Genomic DNA, 15,922 nt, shown 5'->3' with positions numbered 1-15,922 from the left:
CTCCCAAGCAACGTTCTGCGATGCTGAATGTTAAAAAGATAAAAAGAGATGAGCTGACAAGAGAGACACTACAAAAGCAAAATGGACTGAAGGACAGGGCAGAGAGGGTGAATGTTACTCTGTCTTTAGTGGTCCACTGTCTGCCGTGTAAAAAGGGAGCCAGAGAGGTGATAAGAGTTTAAGAATGTCTCCTCTGACTCCCTTTTCTCTCCCTCGTCTCCAGCAGGAGCAGCACAGACTGACAGACACCCTCCACCACTTCCTCCCATCCGTCGCTGTGGGCTGGCTTCCTTCTGTCTGTCTATTGCCTACCACCAAGTCAACTAATTAACACGTCTCTGTGCCCAACCAGAATTTATTCGTTTGCAATCAACTTGTCAGCCATGTACAAGTAGCGTGCATTTTTCCATTTAAATGTAAGTGATTGGCGAAGAGCACTAGGGCCGAGTAGAAGGCTTTGTAATGATGCTGTAAAACGGCGCACCATCTGATTTTCAGTGGAAATCAATGAGATGAGACACCCGCCGTCCCTATGGGATGACTTAGCCATTACAGAAAAGCATTTTAATCCAATTCGCCTCAAACGGAATGAGCTCCAGTTCTTCTGGGTGTTTACTTTGCGTTTATTGTGGGTTTGATTAGTCCCGAGATGATCTTCTCCGTCTAACGCAGCCAAGCTGGTGTCTCTCCCATCAATCTTATCGGCTCCTCCTCTCTCGAGGGGGCAGACTTAATCAGACACAACCTGTTCTGAGTCCACGTTCTCTGTTTTGATCTGCCCCCCCCACACACACACACACACCCTCGCAGGCGGACATGCAGAGTTCCCTTTAACCGGATCTGACTTGGTAACAGGATGCAGGAGCGGTCCGAGCAGGATCTGTAATGTTCAACTTCCTTTTGAGAATTAGATTTAACCTAACTGCTGAAGGTCTGCATAAAACAAAGAGCCGTAACTTTATTAAGCTTCATTTGAAAGTTTCCTCCAGGTTGGAGGCTCAGTTGATGATTTAATCCAGAAGAGTTTATGATCTCCTCAGCGAGGAATGAGGCACGGAAGAAAGACGATGTCTTTCTCGGCAGCGATCTGCCCGACGTGCCTGTTGTGCCTCCTCTTTCTGTCAACGCACAAACACAGCAGGATGTGATTGTTTGGCCACCTGTCCAGCTAAAGATCACAGTAGCAATGCTTTTCTCTCCTGTTTGTTTCAATTACCCAGAATATGGTTAGAGTCTTTTTCACAAAGATACACATTGTCGAGCAAACCCTGCAGACTCCAAGGTTTCCATTTGCATATTGTTTGTAATGACTTATACAAAACGATCTATGGTTGGGGTTTAAAGTAAATAGCCACAGGTGCATTAATTTTTTCTCAACAATTGTGCAATAATAATAGATATAATGAAAGAAAGAAAAAAAAAACAATAAATTTCCAATGCAGGATTTTACAGAAATACTTTATTTTTTTAATTATTTGCAGAAAATGGACAACTGTCCCGCTTTAGGCGTCATAAGAAGTGACACTACATTATGATAATTACAATAAACAAACTGGAATTGTCACAAAGAAGCAAGTTTCAAGGTTTCTTCTTATCTCTGAAAAACATGTTCAATTAAATGTTCAACTTGAGATAATTATGACAAAGATCAATCAGCAGAAGCATTGGCTTCGTTTGAGTCAGAATATGTCTGACTCTAAGTCAGCTGCCCAACCTGAAGCAAACAGGTTGGGCAGACGATGATCGTCTTGAAAATTTTAATTTCTGTGAATCTTTTTACAGAAAAGATGCAACAGTCTTATAAATCCAGAGCAATATGCAGCTACACCTAAAAAAAAAATGAATAAAGTGAAAAAGTTCAATATTTTTTGTCCCTAATTTCAGAAAATTAAACCCGTTTAGCATATAGAATCATTACAAACCGTGTGGAATGTTTCAAGCTGTCTATGACTATGATAATTAAGCCCAACATTCAGAAAAGTTGAATATTGTGAACAGGTTAAATACTGGAAACTTGTGCTGTCACAACCTAATTAGCTAATTAGCTCAAAACCCCTGCAAAGGTTTCCTGAGCATCTAAACGGTCTCTCAGTCGGGGTCAGTAGGCTACTCAATCATGGAGCAGACTGCTGACTTGAAAGATGTCCAGCAGACAATTACAGATGCCTTTCACAAGGGGGGTAAGCCACAAAATGTTGTTGCTAAAGAAGCTGGTTGTTTGCAGAGTGCAGCATCCAAGCACACTCATAGAAACCTGAAAGGAAGAAGCAAAAGATGGAGAAGCAACAGGGAGAACCGCAGCCTTAATAGAGGAATGTCAAGCAAAACCCATTCAAGAATTTGAGAAGCAAGAGGTGGACTGATGCTGGAGTCAGTGCGTCAAGAGCCACTGCGCACAGACGAACTCTACACATCAGCTGCAAATGTTGCATTCCTCATGTCGAGCTCCTGAAGCAGACATAACCTAATGTCTGGTTCCAGTGATGAGTTCAGAGAATCTGTGAGGTTTTGTCAAGAAGAAGAAGAAGAAGAAGAAGAAGAAGAAGAAGAAGAAAGCCGACGACCCGAAGGCTGCAGCCTGATCTCCCACAACACTCTGATGCAGACATTTATAAAAAGAAGAGCTCATAGAAATGGACATACTTTTCATAAGCATATTATATCTTTTAAAATAACAGCTTTTTTGTATAATAACATTTTCCGAGACTGTGAATTCTGGGTTTCCATTATCTTTAAGCCATATTCATATTCATCAAACTGGCAAGGTTTGAAAATGTTTCATTCAGTGTGTGATGCTTTCTGAAATTATTGACCAAAGCAATTAAATTTTTTAAATTATATCTTATTTGTCAATAATGTACCTGTAGATTAAAACTCCTCAGAGTGGAGGACTTCAGTTTGCTAGTTGTTCATAACTAAATCGTGTGATTTGTTTGCTGCTCTGCACTTCTTTTCCTAGTTGTAGTTTAAATCCTACAACTAGGAAACTTTGTAGTTGTTCCAGCTAACTGGAACTGTTAGCTCCAGTTGGTGGAGCTAACTGGTTTCACTGGGTCCATAAATTTCAACTGCCTTTTGGGATTTGTTCTCTGGACTGATGAGACAAAATGGAAACTTTCTGAAAGGTGTAGCATCTGAAGTAAACCATTTACAGAGAAAGTCATGCTGCAGATGATGGCTGCTATCAACGTCACTTCCAAAGGAACAAGCAATAGGAGTTGAAAAGAAAGAGAATAATTAATTCCTTTTAGCTGCAACGCATTTGTTTTTCCTTTCGTGTTCTCAAATCCAATTTGATTAATTCGCTGTGTTCTCTATTATAATTTAACTTAATCCCATATTACATGGCAGGAGGTGGTAAAATGGATTTATTGGCTTTTGCAAGCCTGCGCTGTCAAAGGAAAATATGAAAAAAAAAGCCAACAGATAAAAGCCACCAAGAGAGACAGAAGCGCCGGAGTGAGACCGCACTGACACGCTGACAGCTGAAGTTTGAAACTGGGCAGAAAGAGAAAAAAGAAGCACGAAAGCATAAACCACATTACGTCAAAACTGGGGGGGGAAAAATCCTCACTGTAATCCCTACGGATAGCACAGCTCTGTATTGCAATGAACAGTTGCACGACCCAGCACAAAGACACGATTTGTGGCAGTGAAATGATGTAGATTTGACTGTTTTTTGTTTTTTTTTGTTTAAATACGTTAATTAGGGTGAGGATTTGTGTGTGCGTGAGTGCCAACTTTTCAACGCCACCATGCTGTGGGAAGAATGAGAGAAAATGTGCTGTTTGTTTTCTCCTCTGCCAGAACGTAATGGATTTGTTTAAAATTTCATGAGCTTGCTGCTGATTTGGACGAAGACTGAAAAGAAAAAAACCCTGACTGCACAGATGCAGTCAGGGTTTCAGAAATCCTCCACTGTGGTGAAAGTTAGAATTTGATCCGTCTGACACCTGTTACTGGGTCAACCTTCTCTTTAACACGCCTTTGTGAGCATACTGGAGGAATAAAGTAGTGTTTAAATCCACCTGTGGGAGATATGAGATACCGTTTCCGCTCCCCAACTTCGCTGCACGCACAATTATCGCTCCCTCCTTTGAATACAGCGCAACCCATTAGAAATAGATTGAATAGGGCTGAGAAAGGCCATTTCATCCTTTTGGGAGCTGCCTGAGCACAGACAGGAGATCCTTTGTGCGTCTGATCAAAAATACTGAGGGAATTAAAAACGGTTGTGTCCGAAGTGCTTCCTGATTTGATAGCAGGGATGATTAAGATGCATAAAACACGGCACTGAAAAAAAAACATATTCCTAAGGGATTGTTGTCCCTTTGAAACAGAAAAACGAGGTTTCAAGCAGGAGAACTGTCTTCGTTGTTTTTCTAAATGCCACTCCGGCTTTAATCACCCTCATTTTGCTCATGATTTAATGGTTGTTCATTATTTCCCGCCAGGGCTCTGCTGTAAAAAGGTCACTGGTGACACGGCTTGTTGCACAGTTACAGTAAAGAGTCAGATCCTGACACCCTGCAGACCTGCAAACAATGCATGGATGATGAAAACGTGTTAAACGTGCTGCTCCAGTTGCGGAACATTAACGTCTTTGCAAATTAAGGTCCGTTTCCTGTTGTGAGGTCATGTCCTCTTCCATAAACTACAATTATTTGTAATTATATTATTAGAGATTACCAAAAGATCTATTCAGATGAACATGAGTGACATGCTGTGGAAAGCGCTCCATACATATGTCTGAATCATCCTGGGTGAAGGCAGGTCTCAAATGTAGGCAAGAGTATGAATATTTTAACTGACGTGCAGCTCTGTTGAGAGAAGATACATTTATGTGAGAAAGTGAAAATGCTTGCACAGAGCATTCATAAATAGTCCACATTTTTCCAGTATTCCCGTCTAAATGCAGGAAATTAATGGCCTCCATAACATTGAAAGCTGATGGATTTATTAATGTGCAGCAATAGCACTGAACATTTATGTAAAATGTTGGGTCTTTATTTTAGAACCATGTTGTGACCAAATTATCCTCCAGTCTTTGTTAAACCCATAGCCGTATTTAACAGTGTTATTGACTATTCTAATTACAGAATGTGTCAACTTGTTGCTCTATAAAAGTGGACTATTGGGCGAACATTTTGTGTGATAAATGCAGGATTAAATCTTAAAAAACTATTTATTGTAGTAATGTTAGATTGTATTTCTGTATTTATTTCTTTTTACCTCTTCCCTGTTTAGTGAAGTATCTTCTGTCTTTCTGTCCTTGCTTTTATTCTGGAACAAAAGACTGAAGATCCTGTAAAAATACTCAGGTCAGGCAGCATGCCAAGGGACAATCTGATAAAACTTAAGATGTGCAGATCAGGTTAAGTCAAGGGAATGTAATTTGGACTGAAGTGCAACAGGATGAGTCCAGTAAGTGAAGCTGTGGGTGCCTGAATGATTTTGGTTTTCTCTGATCTTTCTGTTCCTCCCATCACAATATTATATTTTGCAATGGAGGTGTCTTTTATTCAAATTTAGTTTAAATCCTTTTGTTTCTTGATTGTTTTCTTCTGGGTTTTATCCTTTGTTGTACATCAGGAAGCTTTTTGTTCTAATGTCGCCCTGATTCTTGTTTATGAGTCAGCGCATCTTCTCTGTGTGTGAGTCTTTCCTTCTTTGGCAAAATGAAAGTTTTCAGGTCTCATATTTTAGTTTCTTGTCATTTTATTAAAAAGGCATTATTATCTCTGCTTGTTCAAATAATACTAACAGATCACTATTTTTCTTGTTTGTTTTATATATATTTCCTTACCTTAGATGAATCCTGAGCTCTGTTTCCAAGGAAATCTCTTGCACAGAGAAGTGCTGTTTCTTTGTACAATGAACCATGGTAAGTCATTTTATAATTCATGCATACAGTGCGGGTTGGTATTCATGTCGAAAATGTTTTCATAAATATCCATTTCTGTCGTAGTAGCTTTTTTTGTCTGTCTTAAATGTTTCAAATCATCAAATAAATTATGAGTTATCAAACAAAGATCATCTGAGGATCTTTTCAAATGATTTATTAATAAATCAAATGATTTATTCATAAAGAAAGGAGCACTCTGTCAATGAGAATTGGTTTATTTGAGCACTCAGTGTTTGAGCATGAGCAGCTCAGCAACCACATCTCAATCAGACACTTTTTTTTCTATTTTTTGATTTAGAAAATTAGCATTCTTTTGTGATAAATTACAAGATGTTACCCAAATCCTCCCGTGATATATTAGGTTTTTCTCCTCCTTTGAGTTGTTCAGACTTCAACCAGAGTACATTAATTAAATTTAAACATGACCACCTACTGCATATTTCTGCAAAACCTGTAAAATAACATTATAGGATGATTATGTTGTTACTATGCAGTTTTTGTTGTTGAGTTGTTGAGATGATTAAGAAAACACGTCTGCTGCATTTTTGGAAGTCTGAGAAATATTGAATCAGACTTATAGTGTCAGTGTGTCTGGATTATGGTCGACTTCATCTGATTTTTACACTAGAGACCTCAGGCCCAGTGATGACACTGAAACAGTGCATCGCACCACAAGTCTCTGTAAATCAGTCCTCCAAATCCTTCACCCATTCACGACTGAGAGAATCTAAATCCACACAGGGGACTGCATTGTCTCGGTGCCTGGTTTAGTATTTAGAGCTGTGATAAAAAATATATTCTCTTTCAAACAGCATCCAAGCTTCACTGTTTCGAACAACCATTTATCTTCAAGGCTGCCAGCTTTATGCTTTCCAAAGAAGTATTCATTAGTGCACGGGCACAGGACCAGAAACTAAAAACTTTAGCTTAGTCTTCCCCCAAAGGGAGCACAAACCCGACGCATATGAACTGTTTTCATTGTAGATCTCTCCGCTAAAGCAAATGCTCGTAACCTCCACACTTTTTAAGCGATCAAAAAAAGACACAACTTTAAATATCATTATCATAATTTTGGTTCTTTGCTGTGCCTAATGCGTGATGCGGGAGTTTGTTTTTCTTAGAATTTGCCAGTCCGTTGAATACCAGCGTCCTGAGCCAGCATGAATGAGCAGGTGCATGCATGGGTGTGTTTGTAAGGATTCGTGCAGCCCAGCTCTCCTAACAAGTGCTGAAATAATAATGAGAACTTTGGTTGCGTCAGTGCGGTGTGTACGACGGAGAAGGAGAAGGAGAAGGAGAAGGAGAAGGAGAAGGAGAAGGAGAAGGAGAAGGAGAAGGAGAAGGAGGGAGATCACAGAGAAAAAATAGAAAAATGACACCAGAAAGTCAAATCTGGGTGTGATCTGACCCTCACAACCAATATTCACTCACTGACATTTTTTAAAGTGTGATAGACTCTGAGAACATCAGGTTCTCAGAGTCTATCACACTCAGAGTCTATCACACTCAGACTCTGAGAACCTTATGTTCTCAGAGTCTATCACACTTTTAGAGGAGTTTATGTTCAAGTGATGAAGACTAACCACTCTTTTGTTCTTGTTTGCTGTGGAACATTTATCTCCACGATGGGTTTGGAGCCTGTGTGAGTTTATGCTGTCAAGCAAAACAAATCAGCTTAAAAATAAGAAAAAAAACATAATTACAGAACTGGTAAGAGGTTATCTCTCAGCTTTATGAGATAAGCTTTTAAACAGAATGCCCTTTTATTACTGCTCTCAGGTACATTTTAGTTGAACTGGGTTGGTCCCTGTTTTCCTTCAGAACTAATTCATTGTGCCGTAGATTCAATTAAGTGTTGGAAAAATCAGAACCATATTGACATGGCAGCGTCTCAGAGTCACTGCAGATTTGTCAGCAGCAAATTCACAATGTGGCTCCAGCATTCTACCACATTATATAGCTTGTTAGCTCAGGATATAATTGTTCTGTGGCTTCATTTTGTTTATGCCAAATTATGACCCTTCCATCTGAGTGTTGCAGCTGAAACAAAGACTCCCGGTCAAAATCAAACAACTTTTTTTTTTTTTTTACAAATTCTTGTTATTGTCCAGTTGCAGAGGTCCTTGTTGAGGTCAGAGGTCTGACATTTTTGTCCACACAGATCAACATTTTCTTCTTTTTGGACCATTCTATGGAAACCCGAGTGATATTTGTGGTGTCAAAAAAGTTTTCAAAAAGATTTTTGTTCTAAGTAATTTGTGAAAGAGGCTTAAAATAAAAATAAAAAACAACTGCATATGCAAACAACGCAAAAGGAAAACTTACAACAATTTGAAGTTATTTTAAAAAACATTATGTTTGAAAACAAGAATTAGTAACAGATGACGAGGCAGGACGAGTGAATTTTCATATTTAATTGCATGCTGCAGTTTCAACGATTTGGTACAAAATATATCATGCAGCATGGGTAATTTTTAAGAGTGCAAAACGTGTCAAAAATCACCTTACAGATCAGTCCGCGAGCATGCCAAACAGTTACAATCACTTCCATCAAGCTGTCATGGAGATCATTTTTATTTTCATTTTTTTCAAAAATAATCTACAAAATATTGGTGGTTTAATGTGTTTTCACCCAAACGAGACCAGGAAAAAAAAATACTTTGTCTTCAAAAAAAAAAAAAAAAAAACCTACATCACGTCCACGGATTATACTTCAGGCGTGGAAGGAATAGAAATAACAATCATGCTTGCAGACAGACTCCTAAAGCAATCCTTTTCAGAGAAGGGGAAACCAAAATGAAGCATGAGGTAACAGCTTGTAAACATTGTTGTTACTTTGTTCAAGTTGGCAATATTAAAACCACTCCAAACATGTAAGAATCGTTGTAAACGTGTAAACAACTGCCTGGAGTTTACGCACGAACTTTACGCACAAACATTGGTCGTTTAGGAATACTTTCCTGTTGTCATTTGTCGGAAGGAAAAGTAAAGTTCTTTGCATATCGTTAATCTTGACACGCATCAAGCATCCACGACGGGCGCGTCCAGATGCAGATCCTAAAATCCGCACCTGATCCCCATTCTGGGTCTCCCACAACGCCTGAGTTCTGTCCTCTAGCCGAGCCCAATCATGACAGTTTCCACGTCTTTGGAAGGTCTCCGGTCCTTTACCAGGAAGTTAATCATGCTTTCTGACTTGATCATCAGGTTGCACCCGAGGAAAAAAATGCCAAACATCACGGTGAGCGAGAGGACGCACAGCACCGCGATCTGGACGACACGCATGACAAAGAGTTTGCGCTCATCCTGCAGCAGCACCAGCGACCCTCCGCCGTCATCGGTCATCACAGTCTCTGAGCTGTTACTTGAATAAGTGTCCAGAGCCCCGGCAAGGGTCTGGCTCCCATTAAACAGCACGCCTTGGGTCATGTTGAAAAGAGAAACATTCATGCTTCCTTGCGGGTTATCAGCAGCGAAAACACGGGGACTCCACTTCAGTGGCGCACGGTCTCAGAACAGAACTTACAGTCCAGTGAAGATGTTGGTTTATGTGAATCTTCAAACAAAAACCAAGAGAAAGACACAACTAGACGCTTTCGAGCTCCAACTCTCCTGCCAGACATTGAGATCAGCTACCGCTTTCGTGCGTAATGACCGCAACCACCTCTCCAACCTGCCACAGTCGAATAAAGTCGCATCACCTTCGAACAAAGTAAGTTTTCTTTTTCAACTCAGTGTTTTTTTTGTTTTTTGTTTTTCAGAAGTTACATGAGTTTTCAAGACAGTGAACAAAGATCGACACAATGTTTCCCTCCGGTGTAACAAGGTAGTCCCTGTGCGCCTGTGCTCACTGTGAGCGCTCCCTCCGTGGTGCGTTTTAAAGTGATGATGAGCTCCCCGCGGAGCGCACAGCCACCCCTCACCGCGGGAGAAGACAGGTGGGCTCCGACTATCAGGTGTGTGTGCGCGCGCGTGTGTGTTTGCACGTTCGAAAGTGAAAGAAAGAAAGAAAGAAAGAAAGAAAGAAAGAAAGAAAGAAAGAAAGAAAGAAAGAAAGAAAGAAAGAAATGTATTCATATTTGTAATTAATTTTGAAAAAGCATTCATGATAGTTTAACTTTTTTTATTTTATTTTTTTGTATTTCATCAAGTTAAAAACACAGACTTCAGTGTATTTTATTACGGCTGCATGTGATAAACCAACAAGCCACAGTAGAAATTGTGGAGGGGATTGGAATCTAACATGATTTAAACTTTATTTACAAAGAAATGATTTTATAACCAACACATGTTGGTATCTCAAGCTTTTAACATCTTACAGAACTCTGTTAAGAGTACAGCACGTCTGCAAACCAAGCCATTGTAACCTGACAGCAGGTCGACAAGGTTAGTAAGAGAAGCAGTCAAGAGGTGCATTATAATTCTGGAGGAGCTGCAGAGGGCCACATCTCAGGTGGAAAAACTTGTTAACAGCATAAAAACTATCAGTTGTGCACACCACAAATCTGGCCTTTGTGAAGGAGTTACGAGAAGAAAGTTGTTGTTGAACCAAAGCCACAGTTTGCAGTTTGTAACATATGAATAAACACGTAGAAAGGGGCTCTGGTCAGATGAGAGCAAAATGAAAATGAAAAATTTTGGCCGACATTCAAAACAAGCATCAGAAAGCTAGCATTGTGTCTCATCTTGAATATACCATGCTCACTGTATAACATGGTAATGGCAACATCATTCTGAGTTCATGAGAAAATGAAGATCGCCTTTTAACAAGGCTGAAAAAGTTGCAATCCAGAGATACAATCAAATCCAAGAATCCTAAAAATTGACGTCCACAGATGGAATGATGACTGAACTTGAGTCATTTTTCAAAGAAGAATTGATCTTTTTTGGTTTTGATTCAAGAGAACTTGATGTAAAATGCAAACTTCATTTTCAGATATTTATTTGTCTACCCCCAAAATAAAATCACGTATCATTTTCTTTCAATTTGGCTTCTGTGCATCACTTTGTCGGCCTGCTTTATAAAATGCCAGTAAAAATATTTTGGAGTCAGTGGCTTTAAGTTAAAAGATCCGAAATAGATCAAAGGTTTGCAAAATAACTTTAAACTCGTTTGGCTAACATTTTTGAAACAATATAAACCTAAAGATGTGAAAAGAATGAGCTAACAAACAGAATTTAATCTACATTTTAGCTATTATAGGCCTCATTTGAAAAGAATCTCACGGATGTCTTGGAATCCAAAACAAATTATCACTCTGAGCTTTAATTTAGCAGTTAAGACTTGAATAATAAGATATCGCTGAACAGCAAATATGTACAACGGCTCCTTTGCCTTTTCAGTGCCAATTGTTTTCCTTTCCAAGCTTCTGCCTGAAATTAAATTGTTGAACAGCAGACATTTCCATAATTACTTTTTGGAAAGTATCACTCAGAGATAACTTTGTCTATAAAGTGCTGCAGGTTTCTGCAAGCGGACTTGACACCCACACAGTTTCAGAAATAAAAATGAACAACATGTAGTGCAAGTAATGCTATTGTCATCATCAGTAATGGACTTCTACGTTTGATGCTAAGACGTTTTCAGTGATGGAGAAAAGTTTGGGTAGTGATGCTTTATTGTATGATGGCTTCATATCATGATATAAAGGCTGAATTAGCGTCCATTAAAGCATTTCTTGTTGCTTATTATATTTGAAATAACAGTTGTAAAAAAAAAAAAAAAAAAGAATGATCCCAAATATCTACATTGAACCTGCTGAAATCAAATACATTTCAATCAGAATGACTTTTTGTGTAATTTCTGAAGAAATTTGCTGCAACGATAAAATGGGCTTGTTCTATTCGCCAAGCTGTAGCTGGTACAAAACATTTTTTATTTTCTTTGCTGCCACAGTTACAGTTACAAAAGGTTGCCAAACTGTCACAGATTTGGCTTTGCACAAACTTTGCAGTATCGTGTTGTTTTGGTAAGTTTACCTATTGCAATCTGATCTATAAACTACGGATTCACGATTTAAAAACCATGATCCCTAACTCACCAAACAGTTTGAAAGGAGCTCCACAAGGAAAGAAAATGTTTGTTTTTTTTGTTTGTTTTTGTTTTGTTTCTGAAACCAGCTCGGCATCCAACAATGCTTCACTCTGACCCAGTCAGAAGAGCAGCTGAACTTCTCTCCTTGCAGTTTTTGGAAGCAGAGAAGTTGCTGCACTTTTTAAAACCGCTATTCTGCTTTTCTCTTCAGTCCTGAGATGAAGATAAGAAGAAGGAAATGGAGGAAGAGAAGTTTTTCTGATTAAATAGTTACGCTTCCTCTAGCTCGTGCTCATTACAACCATAAAACTGCAGCAGTAATATCAGTAAAAATTAATGTCTACCCATGAAAACTTCATATTGATGCATGAATTAAAACTAATTTTATCTCATTTTGTCTGTTTTTGAATCTCCACCCAAAACTTAAATTAGAATTTATTTATGTCTTTAAAACAAACAGGAACAGTTGGAAAACATAAACAGATGTCAATCTGAACTTCACATTAATATAAATTGATCTGAAGTTCATGTTTGCAATATTTAAAGAAACAGCTCCGTCAATCACTCTCAAATACCCCTGTGTGACCGCCGAGCTGGCTCTGTCGGATTAATCTTCTGTTTGTTCAATAACAAAAGGCCACGAAATTTAATTTGGGATGCTCTTGACGTCTGCGTAAGCAGCTTTCAGCCAAGCATGTGTACAAACAATGATTAGCTTCTTCCACAAGTACCTAACTTAAGCCTGGGGGCGGATTGCTGTTAGATAAATTTATTGATGGCTGCAAGTAAAAGAAAAAGTATGACTTTCATCTGTGGTGAAATGAAATCATTCAATCAATCTTTGTAATTAACTATGGCAAATTTATTTGAAGGACGTAAATCAAGTTCATAATGGTTGAACAATTATTCAGTGTGGAGTAATTACAGACTGTTGCTTGTACTTACAACAAAAAACCCCTTAGAATATGCAAATTATTTGTGACTGAACCTCTACTATGACTCATATCACAAACACTTGGTGATTATTTTACCATCAGGCTCTGCAGAGCATAAAGTTGCGGATTTTCACATAACTGTTGATGATTTGTTGGGGCAAATGTATATGCAGATACTGTAAAAATCATACGAGGCTGCATACATGAACGAGTGTCTGACTTGTTCCTTAGCAACAGAAGACCTGTGAGCTCAGTGACAGATGGTTGGGGAAGTTATTTTAGTTTAATGGAGAAAGACAGGGAGGGAGCGAAGACATGCCTTTACTTTGGAGAGATGACGTATCCAAGACACATTGACTAAAATGGACTGGCACATGAAATTACAAAAGAAAGCGAAGGGTTTGCAGCGTGATTATATGCATAAGAGGTGATTGTTTGCAGTCGTCCGCAGGTAAAAGAGAAGCCAAAGGATGTCCAAACTGCTCACATTTTCCACTTAGTTACTTTTTTCCGTTTTTGTAAACAAACACAGCTGAGACCTTAACATGGTACACATAGGCAGCTGCAACAGAAGGAGAAACGAAAAGGAACAAAAAAATATATATAACTTATGTGTCAGTTTTTAAAGTTTTCTATTGCTTTTTTCTTGTCATTTTGTTTCACGGTGTCACTAGAAACACTCAAACACTGAAACACTAAACATAACTTCTCTAGATGTGGCATTTCACCACTTCATAGTGTTGAAAAGAATACTGGCAAAACAAGATATTATCCAAAAAAAAACAAAAAACAAATCCAAATAGTAAAAGTTCTTTTTAGATAAACTGTTTTATAACTTTTAACTGTCAATGGCTTTTGTGGCTAATTATTGTAGCAACTATGTTCCGTATTAGTGCTGTTATCACCAAAAACACTGGCAATTAGTAGTCACTACAATAAGACTTTCTCCAGCTATGAGTCATGCTGCTAGTTTTCAAAGTGTTATGGCTGTAAAAAGCTTAAGCTATATAATCCTATTAGTACATTACCGTCTAAAATGAGTCACGGCACCAAATGAGTTGTGCATGTGAAGTCCCCTCCCAGTGTGAGACCCGTGCAAGCACGTAGCTCTTGTGTCAGGTTGCCATTATTTGCTTTATTAGACAGTATTTATGAAGGCTTTCAAACCACAACACCTGTAAATTCACCTTCCCCTCTATTGCAAACCCGTCTTATGCAGCGCCTGATATGGAACAGTGAAATTAGCATCTATGTTGATGATATTTATATGGATTTCCCATTTTAGACATCAACGACAGGAACTGAGCCAAAAAAACAATTCACCAGTTAAAGATGTTTGTACTTTCTGAATTGGTAGTACGTCAGAACCTGGTTTCCTCGAAGCTAAAAGCCCACTGTTTACATTTTGAGTCATATATATTTCACTTGTTCACTTGTACTCCTATTGAGGATTTAAATTATTTTAAATAAAAACATAAACAACTACTGAAGATATATGTCGGAAAGTTGGATTTTGAGACGAAGAGAAAGACGAGGCGAAGACATTTGTTTGGAGAAGGGATTTGTTTCCCTCTGTTGTCCTCCCTGAAGGTGTCATCATTACTGCCAGACCACAGCTCTTCCTGTCAGATCTGGGGTAGACATGGGGGTGGCCGATGAGCAGTTCTTCTGTCCTCTGAAGTTGATGCGAAGGGGAAAATTTTCCACTCAACATGAGGCAAGTGGCAGCCTAGCAACACAAGCCAAGCAGAGACATTTGCAGCAACAGAGAAATGCAGTTTGACCCCGCCCCCTGCTCCTCGTCTCGGCTTCTTGCCCGCAAATACATTTCTGGAAAGCACGCCCCGTGTGACGCTCACCTGACATTCTTCGAAGCATCTCCTCTTCGTTGAGGGATTCTTCCCACGATGGCCCTTCATTAGCCGATCAAAGCAAACCCTGAACTGTAAAGGTTCCTTTGTGACCCATTCTTCTGCTAAAGAAGACATATGGGGGCAATTAAATGCCAGAGCAAATTAGGGAAAGTGAACTGTGATGGGGTTTTTTTTATTTTAGAATCACAGAAAATGTCAAAGGCCAAGTTTTGATCTTAAGGTTTTTGCCACCTCTGGGAGTCTTAATGAGATGGAGTTAATGCAGCCATTAATTAGTCTAATATAAACTGCTCTGGCTCCACAGCAGACCGGTGCCTTGCACTGACACTGCACTGAACAGACAGCAGTCATAAAGTTTCTTTAGGCAGATAATGACTTCGCTGCAGAGAGATTTGCACTTCTATTTCAGCCAGCCCGCTTCAAAAGGCTCAAATGAAAATCTGTTTGTTTGAGAAACAGATTACAGAATTCACAAATCTAATGGAGGATTTTTTCTTTCTTTCTTTCTTTGTTGCTCAGGCGCAGACGCACCACACACCGAGCCAGCACACATTAAAGCTCATTTCCATTTAGACACATCTTCAAATCACAGATTTTTCTCCCTGGCTCTTTGTTCGCCCTCTTTCATCCAGTTTTTCTCTTTAAGTCCTTTCTCTGAATCCGCACAGTGCTGTCGCATGTGAGGACAACCCTGAGGTTTTATCAGGAACAGAAGAACCCTCCTTTTTAATTTCCTTCCAAGCTAAATGTTAAGTTATTAATGTTTATTTTCTCCTCATATAAACTTTCATCCCCTGGGATTAGGAAACGTAAGCCTCGCATCCAGAGAGGGGCTGCAGAAGGAGGCAGATCGGATTGAGGTGCGTCACAACACAAATACACAATGTCTCAGATAAGCGACGGTTGAGCTCTTCTTATAAGCCCCGCAGACAAATCACCTTAAAAAAAAAAAAACTCATATCACCCCGCACTTGACCCTTGAACCTGGCAAAGCGGAAAAAGCATAAGCTGGCTGCGGTTAATCAAACAATGATTTTTGTCTGAGATTGATCCTGTTGCGATATTGGCTTCTCAGACTCTGTGAAAAGCTTAAAGGGCTCCAGATAGATCTGTAATGCAGGTCAGGACCCCGTCCATTCTCCCCACATGGCTCCCCCTACTTCCTTCTTGTTCA

General features: G+C 39.2%; 1 protein-coding gene across 1 annotated transcript; it reads right to left on the bottom strand.

The window, feature by feature from the left end:
• Positions 1-8,299: 8,299 nt before the first annotated feature.
• Positions 8,300-9,842, bottom strand: rprml (reprimo-like). The gene has a single exon (XM_007558059.2). The coding sequence runs from the start codon at positions 9,353-9,355 to the stop codon at positions 9,020-9,022; it is 336 nt and encodes a 111-aa protein (XP_007558121.1). The 5' UTR covers positions 9,356-9,842; the 3' UTR covers positions 8,300-9,019.
• Positions 9,843-15,922: the final 6,080 nt, after the last annotated feature.

The sequence above is a fragment of the Poecilia formosa genome, unplaced genomic scaffold (assembly GCF_000485575.1).
Source record: "Poecilia formosa unplaced genomic scaffold, Poecilia_formosa-5.1.2 Scaffold94, whole genome shotgun sequence".
NCBI lineage: Eukaryota > Metazoa > Chordata > Actinopteri > Cyprinodontiformes > Poeciliidae > Poecilia > Poecilia formosa.
The sequence above is the reverse complement of the archived record's forward strand: the minus strand, read 5'-3'. Positions and strand labels throughout refer to the sequence as shown.

Coding starts and splice junctions, on each gene's coding strand:
- rprml (XM_007558059.2), bottom strand. CDS start 9,355: ATGAATGTTTCTCTTTTCAACATGACCCAAGGCGTGCTGTTTAATGGG.